This window comes from Echeneis naucrates, chromosome 10 (genome assembly GCF_900963305.1).
Source record: "Echeneis naucrates chromosome 10, fEcheNa1.1, whole genome shotgun sequence".
Classification (NCBI taxonomy): Eukaryota; Metazoa; Chordata; class Actinopteri; order Carangiformes; family Echeneidae; genus Echeneis; species Echeneis naucrates.
The window spans coordinates 1,018,447-1,030,043 of NC_042520.1; the positions used below are offsets into that span (position 1 = coordinate 1,018,447).

Consider the following 11,597-nt stretch of genomic DNA (forward strand, 5'->3'; position numbering starts at 1 on the left):
GAAGAGTTGAACATTGAGCTGTTGGGACAAAATCCACAAAAAAATCTCCCAACTCTTGGAGTCATGACACAAAAGCAGACTTCATGTGTTCCTCTTTAAGCTGTTATTATCGGTCATCTGTCCTCCGCAAACAGACACCACGGGCCAGTTTACAAGGACACAAAGACCAGAACCTTCTGGTTCCCTCTCAGACAAACAGCCAAAGGTCCACATTAGACTGGAACACCGCTAACAGATCATTTAAAAGTAGAGGAGCCAGAAAGAGAGCAAAGATCCATAACAGGTGAGTCACAACCTGCAGATGTGAAACTGAACAACTCCCACGTCGAGCTGAAGCCAGGAAACCTCCCAAGGACGCACAAAACTCCCTGTCATGATGTCAACCATTAATTTCAGAAGAGAGCAACAACAAAAACACACACACACAATCAAACTTCATTTTGATTTCATTCAAAAATCGTTCTTTTGTGATTTTCAGTTTGAAGGTTTCATTATTTTCTCAGAGCCTTGGTACAGCCCCAACATGTTTGATTCATGTGTTATTATTTTTATTAGATAATGATCTGCTGATGTTCGAGCACCCAGGTTTAAAGGTCCCAGACTAAAACCACCTTCTCCTCTGAATATGGTTTCCTCTTATTTCAAAAAGCCAAGCTGGCCGACATACAGATTACAAAATGGCGGCTCATGAGTATTTCGATTTCCGTTCATATGAAGTACTTTGTTATGTTAATTCATTAAGATAAATTAGGTCTCAGGTGTTAAACTGAAAGAGAAGATTTCTCTTCGATGAACGTTATTATTTTACTCTAATTGTGTCTTGTGAAGTTTTAATCAACAGAATTCTTCATGAATTCAGAATCTAAATAAATAGATTATTTTAACATTAGAATAAAAAAACCCTGGTTGGACCACATGTCCATATAAAACACATTAACTGTTCAACAAGTACATGAAGTGTGTGTGTGTCCTGATCCTCGCTCCTGATTGGCCGGCTGGCACAGGTGTGGTTGACATGGAAAGGGCACGTTGTCTGTGGTAGACAAACAGCCGACTGTGTCATTTAGCAGAAGAAGGATTTCAAATAAACAAATGTCATTATTTTTAATGTGTTTTTGTGATAAACCTAACCTAAACAACAGATCATTTACAGGAGAAAAACACAAGAATGAGAATAGATCCAGTTTTTGTCGAGTCTAGTGAGACACAAAGTGTAAAATGTGGTCCGTCTGTACAGAACATGTGCAGCAGAAATCTGGAGCCAAAAATCAACACACCAGTTTATGTTTACGCTCTGATGATGTCACCGAGGCGGGGAGACCGAAAGGTGATACAAACACACACCCCACAACGTGACACCCTGCCTATGTTTAGACCGGTTTCCCTCTCGGCTGAAAGAAGATGTCTAAAGTTTTAGGTGAAGCCGGATCTGAACCGGAGTCAGATGAGGATCCGGATCAGTTTCATGTCTGCGCCTCTATGGAAGCAGCTGCAGCACGTTTAGCGTACCAAAAGTTAAAAAACAAAACATTACGGTCAGAGCAGACTCTATCTACTGACCATCAGGGGGAGACAGATGAAATCCAATTGTATTGACGTCTACGGGAAAATGTTCCCTCTTTTTCTCTGAACTTACTGCTCAGAAAAAGTTTTCCTGATTTAGAGGAGAAGGAAATGAAAACAGCAGAAAGAAGTCATTAAAGATGTGTAGAACCAAAGTCTTTATTTAATACAATCTTTAAATGTGAATATATAATAATAAAAATAATGCACCACGTGTGTGAAGGATTGGCTTATGATGATTTATGACAAACAGACGCCGACTGATTGATTCAAATTTAAAAGCAAATAAAAATGATATAAATGCCTCTTAGAATGAAGTTATTTCTGTATTTGCATATTGAAGTGAAACAGAACATAAAACAACGTTGACCTGGGACCTGAAGCCTGGACCAGCCCAGGTTCTGGACTTGGGGGGGTCCTCACGTGATCTGCTGGTTTCAGTGTTTTCTCTGTCTCTGGTAATTTTCCACGCAGGCTGAGGATGCTGGGTCTGTTATCTTATCAGAGCAGAGTCACGTTTCCTTGTCCGACATGTTAACGTACAGTTTTATAGAATCCTCCTCCTCCTCTTCTTCTACGTTTTATTTTGTTGTGGCTTTTAAGGTCATCGGGTCTCAGTGGAAATGAGAGATCTCTGCGTGTTTGTGAGTTTGGCCCTCAGATGTTAAACCGAACAAACAAACCTGCTCGTTTTCTCATTTGAATAAGAATAAAAAAGAGAGCGGCTCGTTAATTTCAATAATCTACTTTCACTGCTCATTAAGACAGAATGTGAAACGAGCTCTCTGTCAGCTGACCTCAGGGGGTCTCTCCTGTTTGTTTGCTCTCCTTTAGGCCTTCTGGTTTAAACATTATATGTGGTATCGTGGACCGGCCTCCTTCTATCTGATCTGAGAGGACCAATGACCTCACAGGGATTAATAATAAAGCTCCAGCTGATTGGGAGTGTGACCTTCTCCTGTCTATCACATGCTGGAGTTTGTGTAGCTGTGACAAAATAGAATAAACTGAAAAACTGAATCATAACTGGTTCTGATAGAAAGCAGCCAGAACAGTCAGGGTCTCTGGAGCAGGGTGCATTATGGGAAAAAAGACCAGCTGTTTCGGCCCCCGTCCTGCAGGGACCTAAACCTGGCTCAGGTCTGTGTATTGTGGACTGACTTTATGATGTTATTGTTCTAAATGCTGAATGTTGCTCTCTCACTGTCTTTGCTGTATTTACTGTTCTCTCCCCCTCATGGCTCATTTATGATGGGTCTCTATGGGCTGCAGCGCCCTGACAAGCTGACACCTGATTGGTCGGGAGGGCCGCCCCCCCCCCCGCTCATAAAAGCTTAGCTCTGATTGGCTGGTTTCTCCTGTAGAGTTGTGTGTTTCTTATCAAAGTGGCCTCTCTTTAAAATCGCTTTCTCCCCTTTTTCCTCGGACACACATCAGCTCTGCATCCACACAGAACAACACAAACAGACACACAACAGCTTATCTGTGTTGAGCCTGTGAGGAGTTTGAGGACCGGCGGAGAGACTCGGTTCGTTTGGGGTTCGGACTCGGACCGGTCTGAGGAGATGCAGAACTCCAGCAGCTTCCAGCTGGATGATTTTATCGCCGGATGGATCGGCGGTGAGTCCTGTTTGTGTGGATTAACTGGGCCGTGCTGGTCCGGGATCTTTGGGGAGCAGTTTTTTTTTGTTTGTTTGTTTTTGTTTTTTTTTTTTTAGTTTAGTTTTTGTTTTTAGTTTAGTTCTTTTTGAGCAGTTAAATCCGTTTTTCTGCTTTAAACAGATAAACCCCATCAGTCAGTTTCACTCCTTATCAGCTGCGCTTCATTGAGCATTGATTAATCCATTTCAATGTTTCTAATTCTAACAAGATAACGCCTTCTCATTGGCTCAGCCGCTGTGACGTGTCTGACCGCAGGGGGCGCTGCGTCATCAGATCGACGCTGTGACGTCACTGAAAAAACAAGCAACAGGTCTGAGGAAGAAAGTCTGGATGGAAGTGAAAAAGTGTTAAAAGGGGTTTGAATAAAGTTTTGAATTTATGTTCCATGAATCCAACTGAATAAAATGTCAGTTTAAACAGGAAGGTGAGATAAATAACTGAAATAAAATACGACAAAAAGAGGAATGTTATGATCAGAGAAAAGGACCTGGGCTGTGAACCACTATAAGCCGGGTCTGGACTAATCCACCATGACAGACTTTGGGTTTATAATTATAATGTTAAATACAGCAACATGTATATTTAAGATTTGACTTTAGAAACACAATCTTCTAGAGAACACTGAAAAAAAGGAAAAGAAAGATGGATGCTGGTGATGTTGTTTTTGGAGGGCGAGGTTTCCCAGGCTGAATTTTGACCACAGTCGCCTCCGACATCGACAGGACACCACAAATGTAAAGTTTGACAGAAACTTTATGTGCAGCTGATGGATGATGAAGAACGTTTGAATGGTTTTCTTGAGCTGTTTGTGAACTCAGTGATCCTGACCAGGCCTGGAGTTCTGGTCCTGGCTGCTGAGTGGGCTGTGTGTCAGGCGGGGGAACACACAATAGACCATGTTTTCCTCGGGGGCCCCAGTCAGCTGGGTTTGTTTTGGACAGAACTCCAAATGAAACCAGCTCTGCGATCTGAGTTTCTGAGTTTTTGTGTTTGAGCTCCGACCGTCTGGTGTTTCATGTTTTTTTTTTTTTTGTTGTTGCTGCTCTGGTATTCGCTGGATTCAGTTTTTTCTTCTGTGCCTGTTTTTTCTGTTGGCTGCAGGAGCTTCCAGTGTGGTCGTCGGCCATCCGCTGGACACAGTGAAGGTATTTAACCGACTGCAGCACGCCCCCCCAGCTCAGGGCCTGATCACGTGGGATGGACATATAAACACTGAATTGACGGATAAATTGGTTCCAGTCCTTTGGGGGGAAATATCTAAAACCTGAATTTGGGCTGTTTCTGCCTGTTCCTGGCTCATCTGGATCAGTCTGGATCCTCCCAGTGTGGTCCTGGTCCAGCTGAAGGATTTCTCCTTCTAGTCCAGATTCCCAAACGTTCCTCAGGTTTGGTTGTGATGTGCAGAGTCATTTTAACTCAGATCGACAGGAAAGCTGTGAGAACCCTTCAGGGTCTGAATACTGAGATGGACACATTTAAGATCAACTGTGTGTAGAAGGTGAAGGACTCCAGTTGTTACATAAATGAACAAAAACATTCCGTTCAGTGAGTCTCATTCTTTTCTTTGTCTTCAGTTTATTGTTTCTAATGAAACAACAATGAAACATTTATTTCAGATTTTCTGCTTCACTTTGTCACTTTTTGAACCAGAAAAAACATTCAGAAGAGTTTCTGCTGACTTCAGTTCAGTTCTTGCTGTGATTTCAGTAAAATACTGATTCTTAGATGAACTGTTGAAGATATTTTCCTCTAAGGTTTGAACAGAAAAACTCCAGAACAGAAGGAGGTGTTGTGTTGTCAGGTTTGTCTCTTGGTCGCGCTGGTCTCTTTGGTCACCAACATCAGCCCACGTCACGACCTTCGTCCTTCGTGTCGTCGTCCTCCTGTGCAGTCCACACTTCTTGCGTTGTTTTAAAGTTTGTTGTTGTTGTTGTTTCTCCGCCCAGACGCGGCTCCAGGCAGGAAAAGGCTACAAGAACACGCTGCACTGCGTCCTCACCATCTACAGGAAGGAAACGGTAAATATCCAACCTGCTTCAGTCCGAGTCCGGACTGATCTTCATCTGAAAACTGTTGGACTCAGCAGTTTGGGACGGTGGTAGCTGCAGCCTGCAGTCTGTTCTCAGTGTGTCTGAGGTCAGGTGGCCCCCCCCCTCCAAATACTTTCCACTCAAATATTTGGCAGCAACTTCATCCTTTGCAGACACCCGAGTGGGCTCTTTTTTTTTTTTACTCGTCGTATTTTAGTTTCAGATGTGTGCTAACCCCAACGCTCTCCGTCTCTCAGGTCTCTGGATTTTTTAAGGGCATGTCCTTCCCGCTGGCCAGCATCACTGTCTACAACTCCGTGGTGTTCGGCTTCTTCAGTAATACTCAGAGACTCATAAGCAAGTATCGCTATGGCGACGGGCGCCATCCCTGCGGCCTGTTGGACCTGACCGTGGCCAGCATGCTGACGGGGCTGGTCTCTGTGGGCCTGGGGGCCCCGGTGGACCTGGTCAAGATCAGACTGCAGATGCAGACGCAGACGGTTCTGGCAGGTAAAACGGTCTCCATGGCAACGTTCCCACGAAAAAGATGTTTTTTTTTTTTTTTTTTCTGAAGCCTGAAAGAAGAACGTGTTTTTAAAAAGATGATGGAAAACCTCAGATTTTCTTTAATTTCCTGATGAATCCAGTTTTTAGATTTTTGTTAGTTTCATGTTTAAATGGAAAAGTTGGTAAGAAGAACTGCAGTGAGATTTCTATAAAAAAAAAAAAAGCATTTTTTTATTTACGTCTTTTAGCTTTGAAAAATCAGCAGCCGTCGAAATGAGAGTTCTGGAAAATAAAATGGAAAGATCAAAATTTTCTCTATCATTTTTGTTTTTATCTGCGACGTAACAAATGAACAAAGAGTCATATCTGATCAGCTTCAGCGACAGATTTAAGCACACTGTTATTTGTTATTTTAAACTGTAAAATAGACATCACAGCAGTTTTGATTTTATTACAGTCAGAGAATTAGAGATTCGGATCCAGACTCCAGTTTTTAATGCCCCAATTCTTTGTTTGCCAAGAAGAATGGTCGAGGCGGCCCGCCTTAATCCCCGCCACTTCCATCCCCACGCAGCATTTCATCTTTTTGTGGAAAGATTTCAGGAATTTTTAAAATTTGCAAGCTGCCACAAATATTGCAGATTATTTACGTGAATTTGTGTTAATTTGATGGATTTCCGGAGGCGGCTGATTGTATTAATACATTTACAGGTTCCTCTTTCTCAGATATGAAGTTTGGACCTTGTTGGTTCATTCAGCTCCCTGATTCATTCATGTTGCTCAGACAGGAATGTTTTACGAGCATCTGGACTTAAACCATGAACCGATAAAACCGAGGTCATGATGCCAAACAGTTATTTCTCTCTAATTTGTTTATGGCTCAAACAGTCTTCGTCCTCGACTGTGATAACATCTGGATGATCCTTTTATGACGGTGCCCTTTGTGGGGAAAGGCTGAGTCAGAGACCAGAACAGACCTGAACCCAGGTAGAACTCAGAGAGGGTTCAGGGTTCGCTCACCTCTTGATGCTGTTTTATTTCCTTTCCCTGCAGAGAACCTCAACCTCGCCGGAAGCGTGTCCAACGGCACCAACATCCCTCTGCGCTCCGTCAACATCCCCAACCAGAGACTCTACCGAGGACCCATCCACTGCATCAGCAGCATCCTGCAGACCGAAGGCCTGCAGGGCCTGTACAGGGGCGCCGGCGCCATGATCCTGCGGGACGTCCCCGGATACGTGCTCTACTTCATCCCCTACACCATCTTCTGCAACCTGCTGAAGCCGGACGCCACGTCCAGTCCCCATCCCTGTTCCATCTGGCTGGCCGGAGGACTGGCAGGTAAACGTCCCCGTCAGCGTTTTCTGTGTTTGGTGTAGTCGAATCAGTGTGACTGAGTTCAGCTTCGGTTTACACTTAAACTGTGATAATATTCATCATCATCAAATATCAGAGAATACTGAAAAACATCGTTTCAGTCAGTGAATTTCATTATTCTTTAAATTTCTCAGACTTTGGTTCTTCTGCTTCTCAGCGTCTCCGGCTGAGGTGGCGAGGGGGTGGAGACAACTGACAGCTTACAGGCGATTGGCATAAAGCGTCCAACTTTGATTGGATAAGGACAAGCACAGGAGGGCGGAGCTTATAGATTTCATAAAACGCCTACGAGCGAAAGAGATTTTCTTCTTGTTGACTCTGCCAGAGTTCCTCAGCGTTTCTTAGTTTCCCTTCTAAACAAAGAGAATGTAGAGGCGGTTGTGTAACAAAATCACACAATGAACCCACAACTATTTCATTTTGTCTTTAAACTCTCAGAAAAGGACGTCTTCAAATCTTTGGTTCTGTCCTCAAAGAGAAAGACAGTCAAAAGTTCAGATCATTCCGAACTTCTTTTATTTCACCTCGTCCTGCTCATCATGTGCTTTTCCTCATTTCTCTGACGTCGGATCAGCCTCACTCAGCAGAACAACACTTTTTTTTTTTTTTATTGACACCATTTTACTGCCTGATGTCCAGTTTTCATTGACCTTTGCTTCACTCGCTCCATAAAGGTGTGATGTTGATTGGACCTTTGGTGGTTTACCTGGAGGGCGACCTCATTTCAGGGCTGAGTAATCAAAAGATATTTAGAATTAATCTTAATCTCTATCTTTGCTGCAATGAAACAGCAGAACTCAGGATCCTGCTGGACGAGGTGAAGCAGGAGGCCGACCACATGCTGAATGTGAGCAGTGTCTGGTGGATAAACACTCGTGGGGCCTCATGTTTGGGAAGTCTCAGGCCGCCTTCGAACACGTGAGCCAGCGAAAACGTGTCGGACAGATGGAGAATATCAGCTGCACGCCATAAATCAGACAGCTGGATTTCAGTGTAGCGGGACGGAGCTGCTGCTGTATGTCTAATTCGGCCTTTTTCTGTTGCCATGGTAGCGCTTGGCAGTGGGTTGCCATGGTAATTGGCCGGTGATGGTAGCTGGTACCGGTTTCCCTTTAAGAGACTCTGCAGCTGCGTCTTTTGTTTCCACCGAAGTGCTGGTACTTTTCCACTCACTGTGCCGTGGCAACGCTCCGTTAGTCCGGGTTTTCTGTCGGCTCACGTCTGTGGACCTGGACCTGGTCCAGCTGAATCTTCTTTTTGGCAGGAAGTTTTTTTTAAATGATGCTGAAGTTCTCAGTTTTAGGGGTTTCTGTTTAGAAACCTCACATGAACAGAAAGCAATAACAACAACAGGCCAAAAGAATATAGACTGTGTGTGACGCTGATAAGGTTCATAAGGAGAGTACATACAAACAAAAAGCAGTAATACATTTCATTATTATATGTTTATATTTTCTATTTAATATGATGTATCAGATTTTTTTTTTATTGTTGAATGCTAAACAATTTGAATTCAAGTCTGATGGGCTGATTTTTCTGGTGCTCCTTCCTCTGACTGTGAGCTCCGAGGAATCGAACCTGTGACCCTGGAAGTGTCAAACTAAAGCGCGTCTCCCTCCTCAGGGTCCATTTCCTGGGTGACGGCCACGCCGGCCGACGTGGTGAAGAGCCGGATGCAGGCGGACGCTCAGCTCCAGAGGAAGTACGGAGGAATCTTACACTGCATCATCCATAGCTACAAGACGGAGGGAGCACAGGTGAGCCGCAGACACACAACATAACAACACAACGAGGATCAGTCCAGGCTGCTGCTGCTGCTGGAGATATTTGATACAAGACGCAGCTGAAATGTATATGACACCCACTGAAACTAACCAATTCGGGTCATAGACTGTCACAGTTTAAACAGGCTCTGCAGGGTGAGGCCTCTCTTTGTGAATAAACGATCCTCAAATCAATCAAAGTTTCATTTGTGAAGATGTTTTCAAAACATTAGTTCAGTTCCAGGCTGCAAAAACGACTGAAGACCTAAAAGATTTGTTCTTTTTACAAATCAGCTGAGAAACCAGATGGTGAGACACAATAAAGAGGAGAATAAAATCAAACAGATTACAATTAATGGCATAATTATCATCAAATTAGTGAGTAAAGTTTCTGGACCGTCAGCATTAATGGAACTTCATATCTTATAAATACGTTTTTATACTTTTATTATGGATCATTTAGATTTTCAGAATCAGCTGGCTTTTAATTGTTTTAAAAAGCAAAAAGCAGTGACGTTGGACTTCACATTAAAGAGCGGGACGGATGGCTTTATCATAAAGACGCTGAGACGGCTCAGGCTTCTTTCTCAGAACTCGACCCCCCCAAGAAGGATCAGCACCAGACGAGTCTCCCGTTGTAAACATCGGACAGCAGCTCTCGTCTGAAGTTACAACTCTGAGTTTGATGGGTCAGCCAATCCGGCCTCAGTGAGGCTTACATCAGGTGCACTGTTGCATCATGGGTTGCCGTCTTGGCCTAACATCAACACCGTGTTACAAAATGAGATCAATAACAGCCTCACTGGTGATTCGTGACCGATCACAGATCGATGAGTGGAACTCGTAACGTCCCGTCTGATGTTTCAGTAAAGTGAAGCAGAGGAAGAAAAAAAAAGAAGTGCTGTGTTTTTAGTTTAGTACTTTATTTTTTTTACATTTAACAGCCTGAACTCTAACAAGTCTTTATTTTTCTGTCTTTGGTTATTCAGGTTTAAAATGAGGCAAAATTCAAAGTTTTTCTTTTTTCTGGTTTTCTGAATCTTTATTAACTAACATATATTTAGCTGAGGTTGAGCTGACTCTGCTGGACTTTGAGAAATTTTTTTAAACATGTCTCCAAACATCTTTTAAAAAGCTCTGAACGGCTTAAAGGGTGTTTTGTTGCTGTGCAGGTTTTCTTCCGTGGAGCGTCAGTAAACGCCATCCGAGGCTTCCCGATGAGTGCCACCATGTTCCTGACCTACGAACTCTCCCTGCGCTTCTTCAGGAGTCTTTAGAGATGGACGAAACAGTTCAGAAGGAAAGAAATCACATTCAGCTCTCTGGGTGATGCCGTTTCTGCGCCGTGATTGGCCGCAGAGGTTATGACATCACTTCCTCCAGCGTTTCCTGGGCGGAGCACAGCTGTGAATTAGCATCAGCCCAGATGTGAGAAAACAGAAAATTTAATTTCATTATCTGTGATTTTAGAGATGAGAAACACAGCCTGCCCCCCCAGACGTGGCTTTGTTAGCGGATTAACAATGGTCTGAACATTTCCTTCTGATGCTGATTCACGAAAGAACTTGCTTCTCTTCTCACCTGGAGGTTTTATTTCTGTTTCGACAAAAAGAAAACAGTAACGTTACGACACAGTTTTAAAATGACATTTACGATGATAAATATAAATACACAAATAGCCTCAACTTCAGTGGGAAGATATTTCACATTGACGTGACTTTTTTTAGGTCAGCAGGTCTTCAGTCTGAGAAATGCAAACTGCATGTCCATCTGACCTCTGACAAAAATAATTTAAAGTGGGTGTGACATTTTCAGCCCGACTGTCAGATCCCACTGCTGATTTTGTTTGTCAGACTAACTTTAAATATACGAATATGAAAGATTTCACAGTCGATCAAAGCACAGAATCAATGTCATCAGGAAATTATTCAGAGATGTTGAAAATGACACATCCTCTTCATCGTTCTTTACATGAAATGTGCCTTTTGAGACACACAAAGTGTTTGTGTGTCATTTTACCGTCCACTTGAAACCAGGAAGTCTTCAGACCCCATCACGTCTTTCTTTATCCTAAAATAGTTTAAAGAGAAGAAGAAGGTAAAGGGGTCTGAATACTTTCTGAATGTGCTGTATTATATTTATCTTCTTATATTAAGAAAAAAGCTTTACAAGTTCATTTTAACTTCATTTTAAAGTTAGTAAAATGCAGTTCAGTTTTATTGTACAGTTACATTATTGTTGAATGTAAATGTGGAATCGTCCTGTTAGTGCTAACAGTTTACAGCTTTGCTTGTAAAAAAAAAAAAAAAATGGATTATAGTATTAAATATCTTTTCTGGATATTTAAAAATGTTCTGTCATGTAAATATTTGTAAATAAAATAAATCCAGAAGTTGGGCGACAGGAAGTGTTTTATTTTGTGTGTAAATGTTTTGGACGTCACTCTTTCTCTGAATGAAGCGTGACTCTGAGGCCGTCGGTCATGTGACGCCCGTCATGTGACCGAGCTGAGCTGAGCTGATAAAGACGTGAGGCGTGCACGTGTCAGCGGAGGGGGCGGAGCTAACCTGCTGATAAGGGTCAGTGAGGTCACCGTTAGTGTGTCTGTTCACCTGAGCCACACTGTGATGCTACACAACATCCAGCAGGTGGCAGCGTTACACAACAGTCTCACAGCAGCTGTCCAAATTATCAA

At 42.9% G+C, this 11,597-nt stretch overlaps 1 protein-coding gene across 1 annotated transcript; it reads left to right on the forward strand.

The window, feature by feature from the left end:
• The first annotated feature begins 3,021 nt into the window (after nt 1–3,021).
• Nucleotides 3,022–11,192, forward strand: slc25a48 (solute carrier family 25 member 48). The gene is made up of 7 exons (XM_029512786.1): nt 3,022–3,183; nt 4,327–4,370; nt 5,172–5,243; nt 5,513–5,765; nt 6,816–7,103; nt 8,763–8,896; nt 10,075–11,192. Exons 1-7 carry the CDS (start codon nt 3,129–3,131, stop codon nt 10,177–10,179), a joined length of 951 nt encoding a protein of 316 aa, XP_029368646.1. The 5' UTR covers nt 3,022–3,128; the 3' UTR covers nt 10,180–11,192.
• Nucleotides 11,193–11,597: the final 405 nt, after the last annotated feature.